This window comes from Sceloporus occidentalis, unplaced genomic scaffold (genome assembly GCF_023333645.1).
Source record: "Sceloporus occidentalis isolate IW3139 unplaced genomic scaffold, rSceOcc1.0.p SCAF_2, whole genome shotgun sequence".
Taxonomy (NCBI): Eukaryota; Metazoa; Chordata; class Lepidosauria; order Squamata; family Phrynosomatidae; genus Sceloporus; species Sceloporus occidentalis.
In genome coordinates, this window is record NW_028316982.1 from 204,967,821 (window position 1) to 204,982,443 (window position 14,623).

The following is a 14,623-nucleotide window of genomic DNA, read 5'->3' on the forward strand; positions in this document are numbered from 1 at the left end:
TATGGGCAGATTATACAGGAGGAGGCAATCCCATAGGTAACCTGGACCCAAACTATGTAGGACTTTAAAGGTAACAACCAACCAAGGACAGGGATCAAGACGTTGCCTTCCTTACTTGTCCTAGCAGCTTGTCCATATTTGCATGGTGTGCAGCACTGACTAGAAGGTGTTAATCTTAATGTATATAGAAAGTTTCAGAAAGTAATTGTTTCAAGGTCGAAATGTGCAGACTTTTAGGCAGATTGTAAGAGACAGGATAAAGACTGAAACTGCCTAACTTCTGCAATCACTTGAAGAGTGAGAACATGGTTCATTCACTAAGCTCTTTTAATCCTCTGCTTCTCTTCTGTGATTAGTGGTTACCAACCACTAGCGTGCCAAAATAGTGCTTGGTGGTTTTAATGTCATGGACATGCACCCTGTTGGAACTAAAAAGAGGATGCCATCAAACTATTTCCAAAGCACAGTTGTAAAATATCAGCTCTGACTTGAGCTGCTGTTTAACAGACCAGAGCCTGTTGTTCCTCAAGGAAAGTTCTTTGAAGGTACTAATTAGGTTTATTTTATACTTGTTTTGACATGCAAATTATTCAGAGAGGCTCAGCCATAAATTGCATAGTGTTTAATGAGCCTTTTCCACTCTGACAGCTTCTCCCATTTTCAGACTGATTTTGCTGTCTCTTCTGTAGTGCACAAAAGCTTTCCATTCTACAAGAACACATAGGACTAATGGCAAAGTTACAGCTACTCGACACTCACACACTGTGACAAAGAAAAGAAGATCTCAGTAAGAATGCTTATTAAGCTGTATCATTTTCCTTACTGTCTTCTTCTGTTTTTTTTCTTTTTCTTTAAGACTTAGTGCAAGAAATGCCTGGACAACCAACTAAAAGTGCTGGACGCAGGCACCTAGAGCTTTTAAGAAAGTCAAATATTAAAAAAGCTTTTATTAGTGAGATATAATCCTTTTTACATTGTTTTTCGAGTAAGTATATTTATTGCCTTGCTTCTCCCTTCCTTCAAATGGTGACATGCTTTTTAATAGAAACTAATGGGAGCCAGTATTTCTACTTGGATTTCAATCTAAAATGAGAAAGGCTGAAAGTGAAATATTCATTTGACCCTTAAATTCACTAGATCTTTCTTTCTTTCAGCACCACAGAGCAGTTCCTAAGGATAAACTTGTGGGAAGGGAAGACTGAATAATTAGTCCAACTCTGAGCTTCTAGTGATAAATAAATAACCTAGCTTTGTTTCATATTTACATCTAACCCAAGTAGATTGCATTTCTATTATTCGTCTCCTGCAGCTCTCCATAGGATTTAGTTTTAGGGTTCTGGGAGGGTGTTATTTTCTGTTTTTAAAAATTTCTTCCTAGCATTATTGAATATATCTGGATATATCTCCTACTCTCTGGTAGATGTTCCTCCACACCATACATGCCTGCATAAATATAAGAGGAATATTTTACAAAATGGTGCTCTAGCTATGAATTTCTATCTGCATCAAGGCAGGCAAAAGAGATTACATACTACTGCAGACATTACCTACAACAAATTTCCGGTAGGGAATCTTCGAAATCTTCAAGTAGTGACAAGGTTCCCAACACAAAAATCATAAGCATGTCCAAATACTGGCAGAGTGAGATGCATGCAAAGTATGTGGGAATAGTTTCCATTACAGATAAAGCATCCATAAAACAAGAAGCTTAGTATGAAGACAGAGATCTAAAGACCAGATATTTTAAAGTGGTGGTTCTCAGCCACTAATACCTGAACAGGGTCACCGGTGGGACACAAAGAAGTCTAGGTCGAACACAGAATTCCCTCAACTGTTACTCACTCTCCCTGGGTATCTATGTTCTCCTTCAAGTATGCCATGTAGTCTTTTACCAACCTTGCCTTGCACAGATTATCTCTTATGTTTCAGCATACTATTAGATGGTGACACTCAGATATACAAAAGACATACACAAAAAAGACTGGTCAATGAACTGCACAGAGCAGTACACAGCTTAGTGGTACTGCACATGTTTGATCTGGTATATGGGATGTTTTTATGTTCCTTGATACATTCACGAAGTGGAACATGCCATTTGTGTTCTTATGAATATAGTCTCCTCTTAGTAATACAGAGCGAAATTTCATAAAATTCTTCCCATTAAAATAGGACCTTTTGGGTTATTTCTAGTGTAAGAATATTTAAACATAAGAACCATGAGATTTGTTTTGCAAGTATGTTCAATGTCTATGACTAACAACATTGTAAACAGAACCTAGGAGCAGTCTGCCCATGAACCAGGATGCATCCCTTCCTCAGGTGGTAGCAGGGGCATCAATAAGGGGTGCAAGGGTGCAGCAGGTAACTCCCTTTTGACAAAATCAGGCTGTGATGTTCACCTTTACCCCTTTGAAATGCTGAAAAGCTGCTGTGAGTGGGGCAAGCTTCAGTGGGAGGAGAAAGGACATGTCCCAGATTTTTTAAAAAATAAATTTAATTTTTTAAAATATATATATATTTAAAATTCTTTTAAAATTTTCTTGAAAAATCATATCACAAATTTTCACTTTAACCACATGAAACTAACTACATGTAAATATATTTAGGGCATATTTATGATACTACTATAATTTAAAGGTATAATTTTAATTTTGCTAATTGTTTATGTCACAACTATTACCATTCCTACAGTGATATATGGGAATTAAGATTTATGAGTTGAATTAAGATTTATGAGCTTTATGAGGACAACTGTCCTGAGGAGGTCCTTCCTCCTTAGAGCTAGGCACTGAGTGGAAGGAGGAAGGGGATGAAAAGGAAACTGTGTGCCTTTCCACCTTTGGCAGTATGTGTTCTTCAGCTTCAGATGGTGGAGGTTTTTGTACTACCCCAAGAGATCTGAACTGTCACCAGAAAATGATTAGTATTAGCAAAGTGTGCAAAATATATTAATGATAAATACTGGGCTAGCCAGAATAGAAACACATCTTAGTGTCTGAAGGCTAAACCGGTTTTGGTATCACATGTATGACTGGATTTAACATAACTAGTTTGTTTATTTTAAACAACAATTGTTCAAGGAGAAACATTTCAGGAGGATTTTCCAAAACAACCATCTCCCCAGAATTTCGGTGAAAATCATCCCCCCTAAAAGATTTTTAAAAATTTAAAAATCAGATATGAAAGCACATATTTAACACTGCATCTAGTTTGGCCCTTAAGACCAACCTTTCATTGAACCATTGGAATGATGAACCTTTCATTTATTTTTGATTGCTTAACTCTTTTCAAGTATTTTCATGTTAACTAGGATAATTTATAGCTTTGAAAACATTCTCCTAAAACATTTACCAAGCTTTCTAAGGTAAGCTCAATTTAGCACAGTACTTCATTTCCACTGGTCAATAAATTCTCTTGTAAATTTTGTGCCCCTTTATGTATTGCTTCCATTTTGAAATGAAAAATGTTAGTTGAAAAGACAATGTACTGAACATAAAAGAAAAAAAGTCAAAGCCTAACAAAACCAAGTTAAGAACACTTGGCAGGCTATACAGTTCAGTGGAGGCAAGAGGTAATTTGTGCAGATCATTAGGTCAAGGCAACCAAACCTCAATTTTTATTACCCCGTTTTGTGCTAACATGGATTTCCTTTATTATTTTTGCATCACTTTTATTGGAACACATTACTGTTCACTTGTACAAACTTGTTTAATTCACCAAGGTATTCCATTCAAGCACTGTTGAGCCTATCAACCTTTCTATCAGTTAAGTAAATGTAATGTTACATTCTAAAGAGAAAAAGTAATACACTGGACTGGCCCTGCCAGCAGGCACAGCATGATGGCTATCTATAATAATAATAATAAAATATTTATTTATATCCCGCCTCTCCCTTCCAGGATCTAGGCGGGTAACAGCAGTCCAATAAAACAGATATACAGACAATAATAAAACTTCCCTAATTCCCTTAAACCTCCCTCCTTCTGCTAAAAATTACACATAAACATCAAGATACAATACAATATCCCCAGTACAGTGTACTTAGTTACAAATTTTGTAACTAAGGATCGACACAGGTCGAATTATTCCAAGAGACCAAGAGGAGAAGTGGTGAAAGAGTGAATGGATCAATTTGGTTAGTTCAGCTGGAAGTTAGTCTGGAAAGGCCCGCCAGAAGAGATCTGTCTTTATCACCTTTTTAAATGCCTCCAAAGATGTAATATGGCAGATCTCTTTGGCAGGTGATTCCATATTTTAGGAGCAGCAGCTGAAAAGGTCCTCTGGGAAGTCACCACCCAGCTTGATTTTCTTTGGCTGGAGTAGGTTCCTCCCAGAGGACCTGAGTGCACAGGAAGGATTGTATGGGAGGAGGCGTTCCCTCAAGTATGCTGGACTCAAGCCATGTAGGGCTTTATAGGTAATAACCAACACCTTGTACTGAACCCAGAAGCTAATAGGCAGCCAACGAAAATAATTCAATATAGGTATAATAGGGTCAAATTTAGCTTTACCTATGACTAACCTGGCTGCCATATTCTGAATCAGTTGCAGCTTCCGAACATGGCACAAGGGTGGCCCCATGTAGAGCACATTTAAAAAATCAATTTGAGAGGTTACCAGTGAATGTACAATCGTTTCTAGGTCCATCTGCTTCAGGTAGGGTTGGAGCTGGTGTATCAGCCGAAGCTGATAACAGGCATTCCTGAACAAATCTCCATACCTGGTGCAGGGTTTCCTATAGCGAGTACCTCCGTTTTATTTGGATTCAACTTAAGACTATTTTCTCTCATCCAATTCATTACTGACCTAAGACAGTCATTCAGAGGGGAGATGCATTTCCTAGGGCAATGTTGGGCTGGCAAGAAAAATAAAGGAAAGATCTTGATAGATGGCTTTGGCTGTTCTTTCTTGACCCCCCTTCTGTTAGAAAAATGCATGGCACGTGCTGCTGTGCCACCGCGCCCAAGCCCCATTATAATGGTGGCACTTAGTCTGGACCCCCCCCCCTTCCTAAAATCCTGGCTACATCCCTGGCCCTGATATGCAGACATTTCCAGCACATCAATCTATACTTTTTACACACCTGGAATCAGCTCTAACTGAAACCATTTAATGGCTGGTTTATATTCATGGTATATTGTACTAGCAGTTTCAATACAGTGGTTAGAGTCAAATATGTTTAATCTTTAGTCAGTGGATAGCCTTGGGCAATTGGCCCAGATATTTTGAAAGTAATCCCCTTATGATTTTTATGACATCTCACTCTTTATCTTCAAGAGAAAAATCCCCAAGAAATTTCACAAACACTTTATTCCTCCATATAGGATTTTACCCCCTCTCTCCATTGTTACCACTACTACTACTGCTGCTACTACTTTGAACAGTATAGGTCTAATTCCCTTTATCTTTGAGAATACTCTCCTCTGCTCCAATTTATTTGATGTCCAGTCACTTTCCATTGGAGAAAAAGGGCAGTAGTAATACTTTCCCTCTAAACCTCCATAATAAGAGGTGTACAAAAATACAAGTTGTAGAGAAAATAGATAGAAGAAAACCTCTTCTTACTCTCTTAATTTAGAGCCTGTGGCCATCCCCTGAAACTGAATGCTGGTATAGTTAGGTCAGTTAAAAGCAAGTTCCTTTTCACTGTGGTACTTTGACATTCACTACCTCAGGTAATGGTGGCTGTTAATCTGAAGGCTTTAACAGAGGATGGGATCAATTTATGGAAGATATGACTGATTAGTAGTCATGATGGAGATATATATATATATGTATGTATGTATATATATGTGTGTGTGTATTCCCTTTATCCTGGCTTTTAGATATAGAGACAAGAAATCTGATCAAGAATTTCTGCTGCTTTCTTTCATTAGGCACTTGAAACTAGGCTTAAGTCATCAATAATTCCTACATAAGGTCTGGTTCTCTTTGGAACACAGATGGTTTTGAACAAGCATTGAGTAAATTAGTGACTTTCAGTAGGTTGAAATGTTACTAAAGAAATGTATTCCCGTTGCATTCTTGCAACCAGAGCATAAACATGTTTTGCTCTGGCTGAAGCCCTGAATCCTGTTCAACCCATGTGGAGTTAATGTTTAACTAACAGTTGAATCCTGTGATTCTTTACAATAGTTTTCCAAGTCAATGTGACCTGGCATCACTAAGCAAAGGTTTTAGTACTTCAACAGGAATGCCTTTGGTTTTCTACATTTATATTCTGTTTCTGAACAAGAGCTTATCATTTAAAACACAGCAGGCAGTGGAGCCGAACAAATCTGAAGTAGAAAAGAGAAAAATAAAAGAATCCACAGTTGGACAACAGCTTTATAAGGACTGACTAAAATGCCACTGAGAGAGGACAGAGCACTTGGGTTGCGGTAGGAATGGATGGAGGTTGGCACTTTGGATGATAGTTCCCAGAATTGGTGCTTCACTGATAGATCTTGTTAGGAGGACTCACAGACTGAATGAGATGTTCTCTGTGATAATTAGAATAATGTACAGAGAATGCTCATGCAACAGAAGAAAACAAAAAACTAGCACAAAAACAGTTACCAACTATAGCCTGCAAGATGTTCCTATCTGACTTCTTCTCATACCAATTCTACAACACAGGAACAGAGGAAACCGAATGGAATGATAGGATCAAGTGGGAAGAATCCAATATTGCAGATGGATTCTTCCCATGTAATCTCACACCATCTCACACAGTCCTTACATTCCCATGTTTCTTGAGTAAAGTGGAAGGAGCCATGCATGAACAGCTTCCTCCCATGGCAATGCCAGTATTACCAAACCTGAGCAAATACTGATGATTATTTAGAACGTACCTGATAACATAGCAAATAAATATTTAGAAGGATGGGTTTCTGAAAAGACTTGCAGCATTCACAGATTTATGAAGGCTTGGTCAACCTACCAAATTGGGGGAGGCGGCCCATTTCTGTAGAGCAGATGTCCTTCTCATGTGCTGATCTGCCATATGAGGCAGAATAGATGTTAAGGAATTTTGATTCTTTACAGTGGAGTTTCAGTTCTTCGTTTTCACACACTGATTTTGTTTTATATTCAGCTAGAAAGGAAAGAGAAGGAAAGTTCTGTTTATGAGGGGAACTAGATTTTGGGATGAAAGGAAATGAATAGGTGTGTGTCCTGCTGTTACTAGCATGTGTGGTGTGAAGTGGGTTAGAGTATACCTCTTGAAAGATCCAGCCAAAAGCAGGTGGCTGTTCTCCAAGTACTAAGAATGTAATTCTTCACTACTTTTCTTCTGGAAGGAAGCTATGTGTAATTTTATCAGTCTGCTTCCTCTGTGAGAAAGTCTTTGAAAACCATGCAGTTTTTGAATATTATTCTCAATTCGGGATGTATTCTGTGCAAAATTTTCCTAAAAACAGCATTTTTCCTGCAGGAGGTAGCATTTTCTGTGCTGAAAAAGCTGTGACCTTTGCAGAAAATTCAAATCCACATGTGAATTTTGCATAGAATAAGTCCCCATTACAGCACTTCTGCAAAGAAAATAATATTTCTGCATGGTCTAGAATGTAGTCCCAAACAAGTTTTCACTTGAGCTTTGATGTCTAAAGTTCTCTTAATCATATGAAATGGATTCTAGTACACAAAACCTTTTTCCATGTTACACTTGTTAAGTCTTTAAGGTACCACAAGACATTTTGTTTTAGGTCTTGGAAAAGTTATTGTTTTGAACACAACCCCCACAAATTCCCAGCCAAACTGACCAGTGGCTATGCTGGCTGCAGAACTCTTGGGGTTGTTCACAAAGGTAACTTTTCCAAGCTTGATTTTGATGACAGAATTCCTTGTTTTGATTAAAGTTACAATTCCAAACACATTTATTAGAAAAGCAAATTCACTGAAATTAAAATGAAACAGTGTTTAAGGACAGTGTTCCAGAAACAAAACAAAAAAATAAATCTTTAATTTGAAATTTAATAGTCTATGCGGCTCTCTTTTCATTGAGAACAACCTTACATATTTTTATCAGCTTTAGAAGCAACATCATTCAGAAAACCTTGGCATTTTCCCCAAGATTGCTTGATATTTGTGCCAAAGCTTTTATGTGCTGTCTAGGAGAAAAACAAGTAATGCATATTTTGGTATGAAAAGTTGACATAAAAGAATGAGAATAGATAACTTGTGATTATTCTCTAGAACCATAATAACTACCTGGAATGAAATCCAATGACATTCTTTCTATTGACAGTATGATAAGGCAATTCCCCTCAAATTCTCTGCACCCTCAAAATCTCCTCTAAAATATTGAGGAAGTGATTATTATTACAAATAAAGCTGAACATATCAAAACTGTTTCAAGGAGAGGGATTATTTATTCCTCATATCTCTTTTTCACTTGACTTCAAAACATTGCAAGCATAAGAATGATATAGTACACCCCAGCCAGTTCATTTTCTGTATGGCCCTACAATGGAAAGGGGGACAGGGGAGGAGGGAAAGAGAGAGAAATTTTAAATTACTTTGGGTCCCTAGTATGCTAAGAAAACCCTGTGATAGGATGCTAGTTTCTGATAGTCAGAAATTACTTGAAGGAGCACAACAAGAATGAACTATTTACGTGGCACCATGCAGTGATAAATGATTTCTTTCTCTCACTAGTAAAGGGAATCAAAGAGGAAATATAAAAGAGTAGGGAAGGAAAGAAGGGAAGAGGAGTTTCATGCCACCTTTAAGATTAACTCATTTATTTTGGCAGAAGATTTCATGTATTGCAATCCATTTCCTTATATGCTGATGCTAACTAACATGGCTTTCTCTTTGAAAAGAGGATGTACGTGGTAGAAATAACAGGCAGGCTAATATACAGTGGTCAGGAATGCATATTACAGTAATTCTGAGGAGTATTTATTGCCAGCAAAAGTAATACCTAGCAGAGCAAATTCAGCTTCTCTTCTTTGTAGATCGAATTTAATGCATCTTTTTATGTTTGTTCTGGACCAAGTCTTTTTTTTTTAAATTAAAAGCCCACCAACAATAAAAGGGTAATAATTTTTCATAAGATAAACAGATATATGCTGCTCGTGTATCACTGGGTCATATTGCTAAGGGCAACAGTGAGACACCGCATCACCTGCAGGCACATCTGTGGATCATAATGACTGAGGTTCTATTTTAATCCCTTCACACACCCTCCACTCTGAAGGTTTTGTTGGGTCTTTCTCGCTGTCAGGGAAACAGCTGCAGCCACTGCAGCCCACAATCTAGTTTGGTGATTTACTCAGATACATGCAAAGATTTCTATGTCAGCACAACAATCAAAACAAAAAGCAGGAGACACATGCAAAAATGACACTTGCCTGTTCTACAAATTACTTACTAGGCTTGCATTTAAAGGAGACTAGGAGGTATTTAGTGATTCCTGGACAGAGATCAGGGCCAAAAACCCGACTATTGACAAGGAGCTGGCAGGCTCTCAGGTCCTGGCATTCATCCAGTATTTTCTAAAAACAATGAGCAAAAAAGCTGTCTTGAAAAACAGATAAGACTACAACAAATCAAACTCTGACATATTAAGATCTGGGCAGAGCAGCTGTCATCCACTTGTTACTAGAAACATTGGTAACCCTTTAAAATACTAATACAGTCATTTCCAAGGAAAACTTTGTATGATAGCACAGTCTGAATTAGACATGATTCCCAAGAAAGCCTGAGTTCTACACTGCAGATTTGGAAACAAGAGACCCCCTAGCACAATCTGCTATAGGAGATATTTGGGTTGCCAGATGGAAAATCAGAGAAGGTTCCTGTGCAGAAACAAGAATTTTAGCAGATTTTGCTTGTTACCTAGTTGTGTGACAAGCAAAACTTGCTGAAATGCCCCCTTGTAGGCAGCCATGAAAAGTACAAGGAGTATGGCTCTCCATAGTTTTCAATCTGGCAATCATGTTGTTGTTGTTGTTGTTGTTGTTGCTGCTGCTGCTATATTTGTATTTCACCTTTCTCCAAAATTTCTCCAAAAATTAAGTCTCAAGGCAGCTTACAATTTAAAAATAAGAGTATAGCCAAAAAGTGAACATTAAAATTGGATTAAAATAAATTAATCATGGTATTAAAACAGTTCAAAACTACACACACTGCAGAAATAATCCCATTTGAGACCTTTTTAATTGCTCTGGCTCGGTGGTAGGGAATCCTGGTACTTGTAGTTTATTGTGGCACCAGAGCTCTCCTGCCCAGCACCACCGGGCTAACTGCGGCCAGGAGGACACTTGCCACCTGCCAGCACCACTGGGCTCGTCAGGAGGACCCTCGCCGCCTGCCCAGCACCACCGGGCCTTTTCCAGCGGCTTGGAGGACTCTGGCTGCTTGAAAGCGGCGCTTTTAAGGAGGGGGGGGGAGCCTGGTGGCAGCGGGCTCTTTAAAACACCGGCTTGCCGGCCTCCCCTCCAGGAGCGTCGCCCTGCCCAGCACCACCGGGCTAACTGCGGCCAGGAGGACACTTGCCACCTGCCAGCACCACTGGGCTCGTCAGGAGGACCCTCGCCGCCTGCCCAGCACCACCGGGCCTTTTCCAGCGGCTTGGAGGACTCTGGCTGCTTGAAAGCGGCGCTTTTAAGGAGGGGGGGGGGGAGCCTGGTGGCAGCGGGCTCTTTAAAACACCGGCTTGCCGGCCTCCCCTCCAGGAGCGTCGCCCTGCCCAGCACCACCGGGCTAACTGCGGCCAGGAGGACACTTGCCACCTGCCAGCACCACTGGGCTCGTCAGGAGGACCCTCGCCGCCTGCCCAGCACCACCGGGCCTTTTCCAGCGGCTTGGAGGACTCTGGCTGCTTGAAAGCGGCGCTTTTAAGGAGGGGGGGGGGAGCCTGGTGGCAGCGGGCTCTTTAAAACACCGGCTTGCCGGCCTCCCCTCCAGGAGCGTCGCCCTGCCCAGCACCACCGGGCTAACTGCGGCCAGGAGGACACTTGCCACCTGCCAGCACCACTGGGCTCGTCAGGAGGACCCTCGCCGCCTGCCCAGCACCACCGGGCCTTTTCCAGCGGCTTGGAGGACTCTGGCTGCTTGAAAGCGGCGCTTTTAAGGAGGGGGGGGAGCCTGGTGGCAGCGGGCTCTTTAAAACACCGGCTTGCCGGCCTCCCCTCCAGGAGCGTCGCCCTGCCCAGCACCACCGGGCTAACTGCGGCCAGGAGGACACTTGCCACCTGCCAGCACCACTGGGCTCGTCAGGAGGACCCTCGCCGCCTGCCCAGCACCACCGGGCCTTTTCCAGCGGCTTGGAGGACTCTGGCTGCTTGAAAGCGGCGCTTTTAAGGAGGGGGGGGAGCCTGGTGGCAGCGGGCTCTTTAAAACACCGGCTTGCCGGCCTCCCCTCCAGGAGCGTCGCCCTGCCCAGCACCACCGGGCTAACTGCGGCCAGGAGGACACTTGCCACCTGCCAGCACCACTGGGCTCGTCAGGAGGACCCTCGCCGCCTGCCCAGCACCACCGGGCCTTTTCCAGCGGCTTGGAGGACTCTGGCTGCTTGAAAGCGGCGCTTTTAAGGAGGGGGGGGGGGAGCCTGGTGGCAGCGGGCTCTTTAAAACACCGGCTTGCCGGCCTCCCCTCCAGGAGCGTCGCCCTGCCCAGCACCACCGGGCTAACTGCGGCCAGGAGGACACTTGCCACCTGCCAGCTGCGGTGCTTTCGGTGGGGGTAGGGCCGGTGTGAGCGGCCCCATAAAGCCATAGAGGGGTGGGGGGAGGATAGAGATGCGGGGGATGCCTGGGCCGGGGATAACATCTTGGTGGGCGGAGCCCCTATAGAGGTTGTGTGGGGCAGGGGGAGGTATGGCGGTGGGAGAAGGGACTTCCGTTCCAGGGGAAGGCGGGATAGATGCATCTTATCTATCTCGCCTTCCTGTCCCCCTCCCAACCTGAAGGACCTGAGGGTCTCTCCAACCGTGCCACAAACCCTGTCGCTGCTCCTGTGCAATGCCAGGTCCATTAACAACAAGACCCACATCATCCAGGACCTCCTGGAGGACTCTAAGTGCGACCTGGCTTGCATTACCGAGACCTGGCTGGGGCCTGAAGGGGATGCTGTGTGGGCTCAGGCCCTGCCTGCCGGGTACTCGGTGAAGGACCAGCGCAGGTTAGGTGGGCGGGGGGGGGGAGTCGCCTTGGTACATAGGAACACCGTGTCCCTCACCAGGAACCACCTCCGACAGACCACCTATATCGAGTGTATTTACCTGACCCTAAAGGCTAGGGACAGTCTAGGGATTCTGTTAGTGTATCGGCCACCCCGTGCATTAGCGGACTCCCTTAACGAGCTGACACAGCTGATTGCTGAGCTGATGTTGGAGACGCCCAGGCTTCTTGTCCTGGGTGACTACAACATCTCCCTCACGGCCAGCTTTGTTCCATCTGGTGCGGCTCGGGGATTCATGGAGACCATGGCGGCCATGGGCCTGTCCCAGCTGATACAGGGTCCTACGCATTGTGCGGGTAATACTCTCGATTTGGTCTTCTGTTCGGAGGCGGAAAATCCGTGGGTGGAAATAGTTAATATTTCCCCCTTGTCATGGACGGATCATTTCCTGGTAGAGGTGAAAATCAAGGCCTCTACCCAGATCCCCCCCGGGGGTGGTGGACCTATTCGGATGGTCCACCCTCGAAGGCTGATGGAACCTGGGAGATTCCAAGAAGCCTTAGAGGGGCTCACGGTTGGAAATGATGGCGACTCTGTTGATGCCCTTACCGGTATCTGGAATACCAGTCTCTCGGGGGCTATACACAGAATCGCTCCCAAGCGCCCTCTCAGGCCCGCTTCCAAACGTAAGCCCTGGTATACGGAAGATCTCCGGGCCAGGAAGCGGGTTCTGCGACGGCTAGAGTACCGTTGGCGGAAACACCTCTGCTTCGACGACAAGACTCTCCTAGACCGACTATTAAAGGACTACGGAGAGGCAATACGAGCAACAAAGAATTCGTTCTATGGTGCTCGTATTGCGTCCGCGGAGTCGCGTCCGGCAGAGTTGTTCAGGGTGGTCAGGGAGCTAACTCAGCTCCCTCCCACCCTGAACCAGATCCTTGAACCTTCTAAGGCCTGCTGTGACTTGTTTAACGACTTTTTCGTGGATAAAACTTCTCGTATAAGCGAAGGTCTGAACGCCGACGTTTTGGCAGAACCTAGGGTAGAAGTGTCCAGAGCCTCTGTGGACTATCTTATACTGGATCAGTTTGAGTTGGTGAGTACCGAGGATGTGGACAAGATCCTCGGAAGTGTTCGGAAGACGACCTGCTCCCTCGATCCCTGTCCCTCATGGTTGGCGGCCCAGGGGGGACCGGCGGTAACGTCTTTGCTACGCCGGATAATTAATACATCTCTCAGGGATGGGCAATTTCCATCGGATCTTAAATTGGCCATAGTAAGACCGATCCTAAAAAAGCCCTCCCTCGACCCCCTGGTTCATAATAATTATCGGCCTGTTTCGCTGCTACCATTTTTGGGAAAGGTGATCGAGAGGGCGGTTGCGATCCAGCTTCAGGCGATCTTGGATGAAACGGATTATCTGGACCCATTTCAAACTGGCTTCCGGGCGGGTCACGGGGTTGAGACGGCCATGGTCGCCTTGGTCGATGATCTCCGTCTGAGCATTGACGGGGGAAGCGTGTCCCTGTTGGTGCTCTTGGACATCTCAGCGGCTTTCGATACCATAGACCATGGTATCCTTCTGGGGCGCCTGGCTGAGGTGGGAATCGGGGGCACTGCGCTCCAGTGGTTCCGCTCCTACCTCTCTGGGAGGTCCCAGATGGTGCAGCTGGGAGACGTGTGCTCCAGCGAGCGGGCCCTTAAAACCGGGGTCCCTCAAGGAGCCATTCTGTCTCCCATGCTATTTAACATTTACATGAAACCGCTGGGAGAGATCATCCGGAGACATGGGGCGCGGGGTTATCAGTATGCTGATGACACCCAAATTATTTTCTCTATATCTCCGACTGATGCAGTGACCAGGGATGGCGTCTCTCCTCTCGTGGCCTGTCTAGAGTCAGTAATGGGCTGGATGAGGGAAAACCGACTCAAACTTAATCCAGAGAAAACGGAGGTACTGGTGATAGGTTCCCCTGGTCCAGGAATGGTGGTGGTTCCACCTGTCCTGAACGGGGTCACGCTCCCCGTGAAGGACTCCGTGCGCAGTCTGGGGGTGCTTCTTGACTCGTCCCTTCACCTGACTGCTCAGGTGAATGCGACGGTCAGGAGTACCTGTTATCAGCTTCGGCTGATTCGCCAGCTGCGCCCATACCTGGCCCAGAGGGACCTTGAAACCATCGTACATGCTCTGGTAACTTCGAGATTGGATTTCTGCAATGTACTCTACATGGGGCAACCCTTATACCAAACTCGGAAGCTGCAAATGGTGCAGAACATGGCAGCGCGGCTGGTCACTGGTGTCCCCAGGACCAGCCATATAACACCTGTGCTTAAAGATCTCCATTGGCTGCCCATCCGCTTCCGAGCTCAATATAAGGCGTTGGTTATTACCTATAAAGCCCTAAATGGCTTGGGCCCAGGTTTTCTGAAGGACCGCCTCTCCCCGTACATTCCGCCTCGCACCCTCAGAACATCTGGGCAGCAACTCCTGAAGGTGCCTGGGGCCAGGTTG

General features: G+C 44.4%; 1 protein-coding gene across 2 annotated transcripts in view; it reads right to left on the reverse strand.

The window, feature by feature from the left end:
• EVA1C (eva-1 homolog C) overlaps nucleotides 1-14,623 on the reverse strand; it is a 57,550-nt gene that overhangs the window by 12,793 nt on the left and 30,134 nt on the right. For both annotated transcript variants that reach the window (XM_089512097.1, XM_089512096.1), the window contains exons 3-4: nucleotides 9,356-9,479; nucleotides 6,923-7,075 (exon numbers count right to left, since the gene is read on the reverse strand). In XM_089512097.1, the coding sequence (XP_089368223.1) occupies nucleotides 6,923-7,075; nucleotides 9,356-9,479 (277 nt within the window). The remainder of the gene's footprint in view (nucleotides 1-6,922; nucleotides 7,076-9,355; nucleotides 9,480-14,623) is intronic.